Source organism: Myripristis murdjan, chromosome 20 (assembly GCF_902150065.1).
Source record: "Myripristis murdjan chromosome 20, fMyrMur1.1, whole genome shotgun sequence".
NCBI classification, from domain to species: Eukaryota; Metazoa; Chordata; class Actinopteri; order Holocentriformes; family Holocentridae; genus Myripristis; species Myripristis murdjan.
In genome coordinates, this window is record NC_043999.1 from 24,608,254 (window position 1) to 24,624,387 (window position 16,134).

The 16,134-nt window shown below is 40.3% G+C and overlaps 1 protein-coding gene across 1 annotated transcript in view; it reads right to left on the reverse strand.

Moving 5' to 3' along the window:
• The window catches only part of mmp16a (matrix metallopeptidase 16a (membrane-inserted)), an 88,621-nt gene that overhangs the window by 43,290 nt on the left and 29,197 nt on the right, over nt 1–16,134 (reverse strand). Inside the window, exon 4 of the mRNA XM_030079823.1 lies at nt 12,037–12,341. Within this exon, the coding sequence (XP_029935683.1) occupies nt 12,037–12,341 (305 nt within the window). The remainder of the gene's footprint in view (nt 1–12,036; nt 12,342–16,134) is intronic.

Genomic DNA, 16,134 nt, shown 5'->3' on the forward strand with positions numbered 1-16,134 from the left:
ATTGTATCATGCAAAATGCATCATACTTCTTGAAAGTTTATTTTTAATTATATGTGGTCTCTGATAAATAAATTAAATAAATCTAAAATACTTCAGTGCATTCTCAACTTTTGTAAATATGAGGCCTCTTATTTTTCTATCTTTAAACTGAAAGAAAAAGTCACTTTAACCCCTTATTTCGGTCAACAAGGTAGTAAGGTGAAATTTTCTTCAAATATTTAATTTGTAACTTTAAGCAAAAGTCACCTGACAAATGCTGTGTTTGTGGATCTGTTTCTCAAAGAGGCCTCCGCGATTTAACTGGCCTTGATGTGGGCGGTTTACTCATGGCCACGTGGGTTTTCAAGAGAGCATACAGCCATAATAGTCGAGATTTTATTGAAATACAAGCAGCTTGGCTTTCACTTACAAATGGAAATATAAAGCTCTGGAGTGATGCTCCAAAAAATATGTGATATTTGCTGGTAAAAACAGACCACATTTCAAGAGAACTAGTATGGTATGTTAGTGTCGTGGTTTGTGTGGTAGCTTAATACTAGAGAAATCATCACAGGACACGGCTAAATCCAGCTTTAAATACAACAAATTAATACATATTAAACATGGCAAAAGGCAAGAGTTAGGCCTATACATTTTTGAATGCACTAATGTATGGATCTATGGATATGGACGTGTTTGTTCTCAGACAGAGTAGTACATTGTACAAGGTTGTTTACAGTCTTTGTTTGCTCAGAATTATGGGTAAGAGGTTATGAGAGCATCTGACTGACCAACAGGAGGGCAAGCCTCCCTGAGTGCTTGATTGGTGTGTGTGTGTGTGTGAGTGTGCATGTGTGTGGGGGGTGGTGGGGGTACGCAAGTGTGTGGGCGGAAGAGCCTACTGCTTCCCACATGGAAGTTGATGTTCCTGTCTATGGGTGGCCGTCTATTTCTAGTGTCAGCCTGGTTGGCAGAAACAATGATAGTTCTCCTTTCTTTTTCTTGCCTCTCTACTCTCTTTTTCCCTTGTGTTATGATAAATTGTGATGTAGATCCCCTATCCTTCTCACGACTGCTATAATTAGGAATTCAAGAGATAAGTTGATTGTTGTCTGATCACAAACAATATTTCCACGTAAAAGTGCACAATAAAAACTTGATGGTGTTATGAGTAGTATTATCAACTGTCACTATGTCACTGTAAAATTAACACTGATGCTTTGGCAATATTACTGTTAACAAATGAAGTGATGTTAAAAGAGTATCTTATGCAGTGGTACTGTCAAAGCTTATGTCTATCAAAATTAATCTCTTCAACTCGGCCACCACTATGGTAGGGGGTTCACCAATGCTGCATGGCCACACTTTGTTCAAACCCACAGAACTTTTATTGAAAATTAAAGTGGACATCCCAAGGTTTCCAAAGATACCAAATATGTCCCACTGAATTACAGGGAAATGTTTGTAATGAAGGCAAGAAAAGACATCCAGATGTTTTCTATTTGATGTGATGTTGCAGCCATTAAACAATAGTTTCTTGGGTTAGAGTATTTCACTCATTGTAAGTGTGATGTAGCTTCAATGCAACCAGCAGATACATTATGTTCACAATATGTTCTAGAGACACTCAAATAGAAATTTAAAACAAAATCAGAGTTCAAGGAGTTGGGACCACATTTCCTATGAATCCTGTTGCTTCCTGTGATAAGAGGAAGCTGCTGCCAGCCCCCTTCCACCTCCTTGCTCTCTTGAAGAGGGCATACATGTTAGAAGTGAAGTGTCTATCAGCCTTTCACAACTTGCCACTGCCTGCTCTAAAACGTTTGCACCCTCTTGTACCTTCTTTTGTACCCTCTTATGTACCCCCTTGCCATGTTGTAGCATAAAGCAATGTCCCTTTATGCTGCAAAGCAATCCAGCAGTTTTCCCATCAAATAAAGCAGTGTGCCACACAAGGTGAAATGCAGTGTAGAGGCTGGTGCAAGATGCTTAAGTGGCATCATTTGTTTATGGTACTAATGTCTCACATAAATGTGGTAATGATTGATTAAAATGAAAATGCTACTCTTTTACATTTAAACAGTATGATTTTCACTGTTGTATGTGTTGTGGCAAGCTGTATTGCATCATAAGGCAATCATATCATGTTCCACTGGATTGGATAATTTGATTTATTATATCACACCCTGTAGTGATGTATTATGTCACCATGCCTTCTAGTGTTGCATCATATAATGTAAAATGAACACACGGTGTCACTGAGGAGAAGCATCACTCTGTATTTACATCTGCATTGAGGTGCAACATTTCCATTTTAATTACAGCAAGTGAATGCTCCAGGGACCACCAACCTCTGATGCTGGCATCTGCAGGACATGCAGTGTAAGGCAGATTATGGAGCACTAAGTCCCACTGGAAGTTCCAGTGCATTTTCTGCATAACAAAAACATGAAAACCAAAATAAAATGCAGTCTTTCTGTTTTTTTATGGCAAATTGAGGCACACCTCCAGTAAGCACTGACTAGTGATGTTGGCATCTGTAGAGATTCATGCACTAGGTAGCAGACTGACAAGCACGAAGCTCCACTGGAAGTTCCAGTGTGGCACAATTCACAATTAAAATGTTGTCAACCAAATGAGCAGGGACATTAATAAGTAACTGATTTATGCGTGTGTGCATGTGTATATTTCTCTGTTGTTCTTCCATTATATTATTTTACTGCCCATGTCCATCCATAAAATATTCTGCTTACAGTAACCCAACCATTAATACAGTTGCTGTCTGCCTAAATGTAGCCATGCTGGACATCCTCACTCACACACACACAAACACACACTCTTCAAGTAAAAGATAGGGATCTGCCTGAGTGCAAAGAAAAGGCTTGTGAATTGCCTCCATTCATTTTCGTTCGAATGCCGGGCGATGGAGAAACAGGGAAAGAGAGATAGAGGAAGTAAGGGACACAGCGAGAGAGGGAGAGACACAGATAAAAAGAGAGAGCAAGTCTGCCACTTCCTCTTCATCACCCAGTAGGAACAGCAACCTAAAAATAAACCTGCAAGGACACCATATGTTCTTCTCCTCCACAACTTCTCTCCTCTTTTCTCCTCACCTCCTTGTTTTCCCTCTCTTCTATTCTTCCTTCGTCTTTTCTCCTCTCCTTACTCTCCTTTAGCTGTGCTCCAAGTGCAATGCCCTCACTCTCCAAAGGCTGCTCCGTATGACAATGACCGTATTGCCCATTGTTAAGAAGCCGTCAATTGATCTCCTTGGTTTGTCCGTGGGAGAGGAAAAAATACAGAAAATGATGGCCGCTTTGAATGTACAAGTTACAAGATTGAACGGCGATGATAAACTGGCCTGCCAATCGATGCCACAGACCCAAGCCTTCTGCTTTTCAGAGCCGCGATCATCAATCCATCCACTGATCAATGTCTAGCCCCTCCTTACATTGCCTCTCTAAGGCAATCATTACCCTGTCATTAAACACATCACCTACCCAGCCACAATCTAAGGCCCATACCTGGAAACATAAATTCTTGGCATATTTTCCCTCCCGGCAGTGGTGTGTTTTTCCTTACGTCTTTCATTCGCTTGGGGGCAAGGGTGCAGAAAATAATAAGGCCCTGGAATCTCTCATTTCCTGTGTGTAGGTCTAGCTTACATGCTGTGTTATGTTACATAGTTTTCACTGAAGCCAGCTGATACTACTGAAAGCTAGGCATACCAGGCCTTATAAGTCACCCCGGCCAAGAATGTGTGTGTATGTGTGTGTGTGTGTGTGTGTGTGTGTGCAAATCTGCTCTGAATGGATTTAAGGTATATGGCAGCTGTGTTGAAAGGTTTTCGTGAGTCTGGTGCCAAGATGTAAAATCCAATCAGCCTCCATGTGACTGTGAGTCAAAATGGAATCTGTCTTATCTATTCCTACATACATCCTTTTGATTTTCACAGAGAAAACACAGTGGCCTCAGCCCACAAAGATGACCTTGTGATAAAGCAGAGATGAGCATCCTTTGTTGTGCAGACACAGAAAATTGTCAAACACCGCGCCTTTGATATTTCTGCAAATGCGCTCCCTTTTCAAAGTGGTTGTGGCATATTGAGATATGATGAAAAGACAATCAAATCATCTCCATCTACCAGTTTCATTTTTTTTCCTCCTTCAGTGTTCACTCTAAATCCCTTCCCATTCCTCTCCATTGTGCCCTCCAGCACTCTGCCTCCGCCTCTGAATTCCCATTTTCCTTTGTTGGAACATTTCTATGTTGTTTTATCTAATCTTATTTCATCTTCTTTCTCTCCCTGCATGTGCTTCCTTTCCAGACTCAACCCTCCCCCTCTCTGCCTACTGTCTCCTTTATGTACAACCACCCATGCATCTCTCTGTCCCTCCATACACTGATCTATCAATGCACCCCCACAACCATTCATCCATCCATCACTTTCTTAAGCCTTGTCCAATCCACCAGTAGTAGTAGTGTAGACCTCCAGGGGTCCAGGCTCGGCACCATGCCCAGATCTACCTCCATGCATGTCCCACTCTCACTGATCTGGGCTGATCACTTGGTTTGTAGCTGGGCCACTGGGCTTAGTCCATGTCGACTGATGTGTGCAAATGTGTTTCAACAGCTTAGTTTTTGGCTACGGTGTTGACTAATTACAAACCATCAACAGCATGAGTCCTTGTTATCTGTTGTCAGGCTGGATATAGCCACCTCTTCAAAGTCAAGTGCAACCTCACAATTTGCAACTACCAGGATGTAGGTTATATATTAGGGCTGGGAAATATGGACAAAATCAAATGTCATCTTTTACTGAGTACCTCTCTTAATATTGTGATAATATTGAGACAAATAAGTTCAGAAAACTGCCTTTAGTGTAGAACTGAAACAAAAAGTCAATTCAAATTTCAGGTGTAAGTTTATTTAGACCCCAAACTCACTGGTCATGCTCTCATGGCCTCATGACTTTACAGACCCATAATCTTGCAGACAAAACAGGACACCCTGACTTGAGCTGTCACTGTGGACAAGAAAAAAAACAAAGTTCAGATTTAAAAAAATCCAACAGATTAAATGGATTAATAGAATAAATCCACAGAAAATTAACCTGTTATCATTTTGACAATCGATTAATTGTACTTATGCCATATCACAATGTTACAATGTCCAGTAGGCTATCCCAAATGATATCCTTCAGCCCTTGTATATGCTACTGATCTTTGGTGTCTTATGTGAATTCTCACTAAAATGAAATGACCCCATTGACAAGGGCTGAGCAAAAAATTGATTAAATTGATTAATTTGAGTTTTTGTTGAGATTGAGATTTTGTCTGTAAAACAAGCCCCAATTCACTCATCAGCAGAACCTGCATGCCCAAAATGCATGTGCAAGTCACATGATCATGCCCACCAAGACTGTCATCAGCTAGTAGTAGTAAGTGAAAAACAAGAAAAATCTAGAATAAAATCGTACATTGTAAAAAGTTTGAAAAAAAGAGATTTTGTTTTTTGGCCATGTTGCCCAGCCCTACTCTTGACATGAATGAAATTTATACTTATAACAATTACAATACAACACCGAATGGTTTCACCTGCAACCCATAAACACCCTTTATGAGACAGACATGATGTTCTAATCCACAGATACCAATGAAAGCACTGCTTAAACCTAACTTCACTACCCTTATGTCACCCCATTCTTTGAAAATGTCACACAAGACTGATCCACGTTATATGAGGACAAAGACTGAGGGACAGAAACCAAGGTGGGAGAAGAGTGGTAAGCCCCTATCTTATTGGCCATAATGGAGGATTTAAGCTTTCTCCAAATCTCAGTGTCAAACACACTTCACTCAGTGATGCTCTGACCCACTTTCAGACATGATGTACTCTTCATACAAGGCTGCAGGGCAAAACATATTCATGTAGCTGAGTTGGTTGCTACAACGTTCAGAAAGACCTTCCCAGTACACATTTCTCAGCACCTCAAATGTTTTGTCCTTTTTTGTTGTTGTTGTTGTTGTTGTTGTTGTTGTTTTTGGCAGATGTGAGATAAACAGGTGATGGAAAGTGGATGGGTGTCGGTCCAATTCAAAAGTTTTGCCTACAACAGCCAGCTGCAGAATGGGTAAATTTACATGTTCACAGTAGTCTGTTTACGAAAAATAATCACACTGCAGCAATAGTTGGATGAAAGACTTTAGAATTAATGCAGTTACCCTGGGTTTACATGGATTTATTTGTTTACTTGGAGAAGGATGAGAGATTGAAAGACTGGCCAAAGACTAAGGAGAGATCTACGTGCGTTAGCTGGGTTATGCTTATATTGATTCTGACCATATTCTGATTAAGATAATCAGACTAAGGCATTTATGGGGGATTATTAGCTGTTTAAGTATTGCTTTGATGCATGTGATTAAGCGGTAAGCTGTGAGAAGCTGCACTTTGCAGCTCAAAGAGGAGCAAAGCAAAAAGGAAAAAGGAAAATAGCAGGGAATGGCAACAGCATATTGTAATAAAAAGAAAACAAAATGTTTTTTGAGAGAATCAATATATAATTCTAAATTAGAAAATACTGTGAACTACTTCTTCTCTTAATATTGTTCAGATCCATTTTCCTCAGTTTTGTTCTTTTCCTCACATTACTGGCTTTACAAATAATGAACAGCATAATACTGGAATAGTAGTAACCAATGAACACAAATTACAAATGACTACTTTTGGAAAATTAAACTGAAGCAAAATCTATCTATCTATCTATCTAGATAGATAGATAGATAGATAGATAGATGGATAGATTATGCCAATATCAGGTTCTTTCTTCTTGGCAAAAGGTTAAGATGCACAAGTTTCCTGCAGATGCTGCTGGATCTACTTTCCAATTCAGATAGGAAAATAACAAGAAAACAGCTGTTCAATTTCCTCAAAAAATGGGTACCGGGACTTGTTGTTTTTTGTATGGGCATGTTTGTGTTCATTTACGCACTAAAATGGTTATTTTGAGACCTGTTTTTCTGCGCCATGGAAGTGATTGGAAAGAGAGAAATTGAATATTGTGGATTAGCAGCCAAGGGGAGCACAGAGCATCTAATGAGGATATTTCACCACCATGTGGACTCATGTAACTACCAAGTTTGGTTTTGCTTTAAAATCTTGTATCTCTCAAAAGAAAAGAAAAATGTCTGCCAGCTGATTTACATTGTTTGCAATGTAAATCAGCTTGTTGGAATTTCCTTGAGTCAAATGCCAATTTCTTAATACTAGTGGGACACTCCTAAATCCCTGGAACAAGTGGAAATGCAGTGGAATCAAGTGGAAGTATCTCACTGAATTTGAATCTGAGATTATTAGAATGACTTAGTAAGTTGGCCATTATTTTGCAGTTGTTGTGTGTTGTGATTGATTTTGCAGGCATCACAGTGTCTTGTACATGATAACAGTATCAAATCATATTTAGACAACAGCTGCCATATAACCCAACTACTATAAGCGGATCCTCAAAAGCACAATATTCTGCTGTGTGTGCTAAAAATGGCTATTCCTGTGAATGTCTATGTAACTTCTGAGTAATCCTCTATCCTCAAATGCCTGAGTTGCAGTGTGAGCAAAGATGCAGACAAACTAGTGTATGGGCATGTGTGTGTGTGTGTGTGGTAAAGTGTGTGTGTGAGTTCTTATGCTTGTGTATGCAAGTGTTTATCTCCATGCAGACAGGGATTAATCCTTCAGAGTGCATCAGTGACGTCAGCATCCGAAAACAACAATAACAACTATGGTGCGATGGTGGCAAGGATGCTGGCAACAGTCGCCGTGACTACTGATCGTCCCCGGCAACAGTGTAAAGGATTAGGTATGACAGGCACGGGCAGCTTACTGGACAGGAGCTCATCTCCTATTTCGATGTGTGTGTGTGTGTGTGTGTAGATGGGTAACAGCCAAAACAGAATAATAGGAGAGAAAGGAGAATAAAATGAGAGAGAGAGAGAAAGTGAGAAAGATAAGAGAGAGAGATTATTGAGGGAATGGAAGAGAAAGATGGGAGGAAGGGAACTAAAACCTTATGAGACAGATAGAGAGACAGAAAGAGAGAAAAAACAAGCCAGACACACACACACACACACACACACACACACACACACACACACACACACACACACACACACACACACATCATGCACTGTTCTGAGCTAAATTTGCATCATTCCCAGCTGTTCTCTGCAAAGCACAGACACAGGCAGATAAACAGACAGACAGATGGATGCGTCCATGTCTTCCCTCTCTCATATGAAAAAAAGTTATTCTGTAGCGCTTTTTTAAAATATGGTTTGACAATATGTCTTTTTATTTAGCATTTGCAATATTGTCCTTTTTCATTTTGTCTGTTCTAACATTATATTAAAATAGCTTTACTCTAGTGAGTTTTCTTGTTTTGTTTTGTTTTTTTTGCATCGTAATTTTCAAATTTAACTGCAGCTCCAGTTAAATGCAGAATGAGGATTTTCCTAAAAATCAATGCATAGACTCATAAGAAATAATCCCTCTCAGTCATCAGACACTAGAAGTGTGTGTTGGTGTGTGTTTACAGAGACTCTGCCTGGATTTTCTTGTTTTGCTGAGATCAGGACTCTTCTGGGCATCTGCCTTTGGCCAGTGGGTGTGGAGCTCCAAGCCAATAACAGTGTGCAGTGCCAGATTGATGGCATGACATCTAATAAGAAGGTACAAAAATTGTGAAAGTTGAAAGAAAGAAAAATGCAGTGAAGTGAAACACCAAGTGGGCAAAGCTCGTTCCACAAGGAGAGTGAATCTGGAGTAGGTTTTTACCCACTGGCGAGCACTGAAGGAGAAGATGAGAATGAAGAGCAATGTGGTACTGGCCTGCTCTCTGTTGGACAGGTAGGTGCTGGCAGGCCAATTTTTTTCTAAGACTGCAACGGAAAACATTCTGCCATCGTCCTAAGAAACTGCTCCCTGCAGTTAGCTTAGTCAGGAAGGAGCGGTAAACTCTGAATGTTGTGTAACTGACAAATCCCACTCATTCTGCCTTTAACCATCTAAAACCTAAAAGAATTGTGGGTGTGCAATATTCCCCTTATTTCTTTGAAAAAATATTTCGAAAATGGATACTATGGCTTTGGAAAATGCATTTGTTGTTGAAAAGCACTGATTCATATTTTAAAATGTTGAAAATATTTGAAAAATTGTAACTGAAAGACTTATTTACAATGCAAAGATAGATAAAGTCAAAGAAAACTGTAAAATATGTAAAACATATAATACATTTTAAAAAATGAAAAAAATAATTTTTACTTACAAAATAGAAAAACACTTAAAACAAACAAAAGCAAAACAAAATAAAGCATCTTCACAGGCCAAAGTAATGGTTTTTAAATATTCTTGAAAGAGGTAAAGGGAAATTTATTTGGGCTTCAGGGGGTTAAAAAAAATCGAAATCAGTGGCTGTCTTAAAACACCCATATTGGTCAAACCATAATGCATAGACTAATGCTTGGCCTTTTTGTAATTCATTGGAATAGAAATGCTCAAATTTAAAAATATTCAATATCAGGACAAAATATCAGGTATTAGCAAGCTCTGCGTCGGTCTTCGAAAACTAAGTAGAGTCTAGTCATCATGCAGGAATGAGAGCACCCCCTGCGATGGCTCACCATCTGGATTCAGCCATTGCATGTTCGTATTCAGCTAGAAAATCAGCTGGAGAGTGCGTAATAGCACTGCATGCATAATGGGATGTTTTCATAGCTGTAGCAGGGCTATATTAATATTGCATTGGGGGGTAGAGAGAGAGAGTTTCTGTGTATGTGTGTATTTGTGTGTGAGTGTGTGTGTGTGTGTGTGTGTGTGTTGAAGGAGGGTGAATCATTGCCTTCAATGACAGCTGCTTCTCCTTCCTCTTAGCCTTGACAGCAAGGCAGAAGACATATGTGTGGACAGGTTCATTCAGAAATGTATCGTCTGCATATACGCGCATTTGTTTGTGTAAGTACGTTTGTGCATGAGTGTATATATGGGCGCCAGGCCCCAAATGTGTGTGCTAATGTGTCATGTGCTTTAGCTCTCGAAAAAGTAGCAGAAACAGTTCAGTTAAGGTTATTGTTATTACTACATCGTGCAATTCACCCTGCAGAAGTGACTCTTGTCAGTTTGATCAGACAGTGCTCCCTCAAAAGCCTTAAATATAGGCGTTCATAACGTACGAGTTATCTAAGCCTCCAAAAGCCCCTTCACTCCTACTTTAAATTCAGTCTTCGACAGCACAGTTCCTCACTTCTATTTCTGAAGCATAGTGCTCAACAGTTCTGTTCTCTCCCACTCATCTCCTCTGCTCTCCTCTCTCTCTCTCCTCTCCTCTTCAAATGTTTTCTTTACTTCTCGGTATGCTGCTTTTTCAGTCTTTCCCTCTCCCTCTGTCTCTCTTGTGAGCTCTTGAACCTCCAATATTTGTCTAGAGATACTCTGCCATTCTCTCTTATCCTCTCTCGCTGTGTTCACTCCCTGTTATCTCTGTTGCCTTACTGCCAGTAACTCCGCTCTTTCACTACCCCCTTTCCTCTCATTTGTGCCCTTATTTCTGAAGAGTCGCCTCTTGATCAGTCATCTCTGTCATCGTTCCTCTTTATCATGACTCAGTTGCTGTCTTTATCGTGACTCTTCTTCTTCTTCAGTCATCTCCACAGACCTTAGGGCAAGCTTGCCCCCTTAGCTTCAACAAGGAAATCAGTGGGGACTGACTGATTTCAATGACAAGGAAAGAGGAAGAATGGATGTGAGAAAGGGACAAGACAAGAGGTAAAAAAAGACAAATTAAGATAGCGGGGTTACTAATATCATCTGTGTGTGCTGGCCGCTAGCTCTGCCCTTTGATTTCAGCAAGAAATGTTAACAACACTTTGGAGAAGCTTTAAAGAAACTGAATTCAAACGTTTTGCCTTTCTGTGACAAGTGGCGGGTCAAGAAAGTGAACCAAGTATCCATTTAACTGACACCCTCTTCTCTCTTTTTCCATCTTTGAATGAGCCTTTCATTCTCTGAATGTCTCTTTCTGCCTGACTCTTTTTCTCCCTCTCCTTTTCTGTCTCTTTCTCATCTCCTCTCTCTCTCTCTCTCTCTCTCTCTCTCTGTTGTTACCAGGCTGTTTCATCACAGATGACAACGTCGAAGGCAGCAGAGTTCACAGGTCGACCTGGGAGCTTAGCCGACTGGCTGCTGGCTGCCAGTGACTCACACGCAGAGACACATACATACACAGACAGAAAACACACAAGCAAATAGAGATCTCTTGGCTACCCCACAACACTAAACACCAACACAGCTGCTTAACATGCAACACGCACAATAGGATGACATACGACCCCTGCTAAAGGCTTACATACAACCTGACAAGCTGTCAAGCCCAGAGGGCAATTGCGCAGCAAGGTTACGGGGTTAGGGATGTTGAAGTGATTACGATAGTTCATCAGGACTGCATGCCTGGATGTTTTCCAAGGGAGGGACTTGCAACACCACACAAGACCAGAAATGTACCATAAGCAACATAGCCATATGCAGCAAGCATCAAAATCTGTTTTGAATTGTTTTGCGTCTTCTACCATTTCCTGATAGAAGTTTCTCTACTAAAGCTTGTTCAGTTAGTGAGAAGATGTGGCAGGCAGGGGCCCTAGTTCCTTCAGTTCTGCTAAAATGTGCTACTTGCAGGTTCCAACTGTGGAAAACTATAAAATGCAAATGTAAAAACTGACTTCTCCATTACTTTCTGTAATGCTTCCATAATCTAAAAATGTATTCCTTCCTGGTTTGTTTGTGCTGTTTTTCTTAAGCAATAAACAATCTGGTTTCCACTGTAGCCGGCCTTGATGCGGATAAATAAAACCACCATCTAATAAAAGTGTGACATAAATTGTGAAATATATTTGCAGTGTTCCTGTTAAGTGACCAGTTTATGTCCCCTGACTTCAGAAAAAGAATCAAATCTCCTGACTTTTTCCTTGTCTGGAGGACACCTCTAAAACAAATGTATTGGGCCATACTTACCATCATGATTGGGGTTGCCCAGCGTCCATGGTTCATCTGAGTCAAAGTGTGTGTCACCTCCAATCCCTGGACCTGGGAAATAGGCATGGGCCAAGAAGCCACCTTCACCATCGAAGGGCGAGCTGTCACCATGGAAACCTGAGGCGAAGATGATGGTGATGTCCACGTCCTTCTTGGTTCTCTCCAGCTCGCTGTAGGGCACAGCCTCAAAGCGCAGTGGCGTCACATTTTGCCAGACGTCAAAGGCCCGCCGGATGGCATCATGAGTCTCCTCGGCGCCCACCTTGGGCGTCACGTTCTTTATGCTGTAGATGTCAGAGAAAAGGAGAAGAGTTAGGCTACGTGGGGACACAACAGCTTTTAAAACAATGTGCGTCACGTAAACTTTCACAGATCTTTTTTTCCCTCTCAGTCATAAAGATGCTCACATTCGGTGATTATGTAAGGACAAGGTATCACATACTTTGCTTAAGTTGTCCTGCAGACTTCTGATTAGAGTCCAACCCATCTGCTGGCTGGCTGTTATTACCAGCCGATATCATCACAAATGGTGATGTGCAGAGGACATTATTAATAAATACTTTGTCCCGCACTTTCCATTGTTCACAATACTTAGTACAGTATGTGAGTTGGCAGAGCAGTATCACAGTTGGGTAAATGGTGGTGTGGGCTGCGCTATTACGTTTATTCTTCAACTTTAAAATATCAAGTTTCTAGGACCTATCTTTCAGGATTCCTTGCTACAAGAACATCTTTTAATGTATAAAAAGCATTAAAATTCAGTATCTGTCAGGTAATGCTTCTGCAGTGTTTCTGATATGTATTCTATGTAGTCTATATTTTAACAAATGTATGGTATCATTTTCTTGACAAAATTTATTTATGTGTTATGACAGAAACAGCACGCCTTTTTCCAGTTGGCTGTGATGTGTGGACATTTGTAAAAAAATTCAAATTCTGCCAAAGGCCGAGCAAAATCTCTTTAACTCTAATTTCTTCATCATACAACTACGGAAAGTGGGTTGCAATTGTGAAATTCATTTGCAACAGAATAAACACAACTTAAATTTCCTAACTTAACGTGCAGTTTTCCTCAGTTTTGAGCGCTTATGCTTAGAAATGCTTAAAAATTCCTACAGTGCCTTCAACTGCTCATAGCTCATCTTTGTACATTTTTATGCAAAGCAGGGAAATGGTTACATAGACAACCAGTTTACTATTAGTAGCACAGAACTGAAAACACCAGATTATAGCAGTTCAGATGCAATATTAAACTGACAGAGTGCCTACCAACTCCACTGGAGTGTATCTCAGACCTGTGAAAAATATTTGCTCTCCAGACCCTTAACAATGCAGACCCTTCAGCCAAACACCAATTGAATTAACAGACTGCACCTAATATAACCTCAGTGTAAACTTTTCCTCATTTCTCTCATTGGCTATTGGTGGTGCACACCCATGGAATGTATCTGCCATCCTGAGACAACACAGGACTTGTTCAGGACCCTGTAGATGCTGGGGCAAGAAATATAGCACAGTCTAAATCACCCTGATAATCCTGTAATGTGCCCCCAGCCATGGGTAAAACGAAGGCACCTAAGAGTAGCACTATTCTGATGGATGTCCACAAGGAGGGAAAGTGAAAGCGGAGATTCCAATCAGGCAAAGTAAGTGGCCTTTATCTGCTCTGAAGCAACATATGAAGGCATAGCAAACCACACAGCCAAAAAGACACAGCTTAGTATGACTCCTGTCAACACAAGAGCACGAAAGAATGTTGAAAGAGAACACTGCAGCACTTCAATCGGGTGATCATCGCGCTATGCCAAAAAAATTCCTCACTATCATTGTATTCCCTGAACGCTGCCATTTCACGCTTATCCTGTTCACCAACAGAGAGCTAAATGGAGCAATTTGTGAAAGAAAACAGCTGAGTCCTCCCCTGCCGGCTTTGAGTTGCTGCAGGTGTGGAGAGGATGGGACAAATTTCCTGCCTCTAGAATTTATTTTCTAATTAAGGATTATCAACAGCCCACTGCTTGCCGAGAACCCCGGTCTGGCTTGGGCAATCAGGAAAAATCTCTGAGCTTTATTCACTCAGAAAATATCTGTGCTGCACTCCAACAAAATTTGGTTACCCTTCCGGGATTGACTGATAAGTATAGTTTGCATCATCTAACTCGGATGCTTGAATATTGTACATGTTGTGATGCTAGCAGTGTCTCAGCGGGACAGAGAGCTGCTTGTCTGATGCTCTATGAGCACAGTATGTAAATGAAGCACACAACAAAAATGCACCTAAATGCAGTTTCGCTTATCATCTTTCACAGTTGATGCTTTCACCTTTGAATAACTCCAGCATGTGGGAGTTCATCTTCCTCAGGTGCGTTTAAAGTTGTCATTTTTCTCTCCTCAGCTACCCTGATTCTTTTGCCCACTTTCTCTTTTACCTACTTTCCTTTGTTCACTCATTCACTTTTGTAACTTCAGAGTCGCCACCCCCTCACACCCCCCCACCCAGCCCCCCTCTCTCTCTCTCTCACTGTCAGTCTGTCATCCCCCATAATGGGAAAAACTATCATCACAGTGTCTTTTGTCTTAGACTATTGCTAATTTCCCTCTTCTTCCACATGGAGTATAGGGCTCAACACATATACAGTATATACTGCATTTTTGTGGATGGAGGGTCAGATTCTTTCACTGTTGAACGTAAGTCACTGAGGGGGGCAACTTTACTGTTAAAGGCTAGCAATAAAACACAATAAAGTGCTCATGGTTTTTCTGAACAGCCGATTACCATTATAACAGAGGGGTGGATTTGTTTTGATTGAGCTCCCACTGTCTCCCATCCAATAATCCTCTCTCACTGAAACCTTCATTACAGGGACCAGAAACACTAAACAGTACAGTATTTTGAGATGTTAACTGATACTTGGGTGTTGTTCGAGACAGAAGACATTAATACTAGGCGTTACCTCCACCATCTTTTAGGCCCTAAATCAACAGCTCTCCAGGGTTAAAAATCAAATGTAATGGTTTGGAGTGCACATCAGTCAGAATAATTTAAAAGCAGCTCTTCCCAAACACCCAGAATGTCTGATTTTGAATAACATATTGCTTTAAATTCTGTATTGTTTTTCTAGGGAGTCATCCAGCCTGGCTGTATGAAATGTCATGAAACTTTCATGAAGATTTTCCTAAGAGAATAGTACATAGAGGTGAAAGGGTGGATGTATCTTCCTTGAACCCAGAAACCCTGGTTCCCTGGGTCAGTTCATGCAAATTTTATCTATTAATGAACTTCTATTTTTCAGTGCAAGATGTTTTTTTTTTTGTTTTTGTTTTTGTTTTTTTTTTGTTTTTTGTTTTTTTTGTATTAACCATTACCAACACCTTACATTAAGCTTAATAAAAGTTGTGGTAATTGCCTAACCTTAACCCTAGCCTTAACTTAAGCTGTTAACTGTTAACCTTCTAACCTGATGCACACTTGAATGGTGTTTCAAATTAGAGAATTTCCTCTTTCCACAAAACTTTTTGGGACTGTGTTGTGTTATCAGCAGAATATTTGAACCATTTTCCTTAGTTTAGATCCTGTTGTAGTTAGTAGACCATCAGCTTGCTAATAAGTCTTTTATCCCGCTATCTCTAAGTGTGAGATGGGCACAAAGTTTATAAGGCTGGCAATAATATTCGACCCCCTTTGCAAAGCCAAAATCATCTAATCATAGCTTGCCCAAAATAAAACGTCACACCAGGGAATTTTTATTTATTTATTTATTTATTTTTTGGAATCCTATCATACTTGAGTTGGGGACAATGACAAGCACATTTTGAAGGCTTGTTGTTGTGTATGATTAGATTGTTGTAAGTGCAATGAATTTTGATGAATAACAACTCAAAGACTCTCAGTGTCCTCAACTGTCATGAGTGCAAGTAAAAAATGTTAGCAACATCTCCAAAACTGTCAGTACCCTTAAATTACAGCCACAATCTTGAATATCAATTCAAGTGGTGTTGGTGTGAGTAAGATGGCTGGCTGTTAAATAAGTGAACTCTCTTTCTGTCTGAGGCCACTTACAGAGACGACACAACATA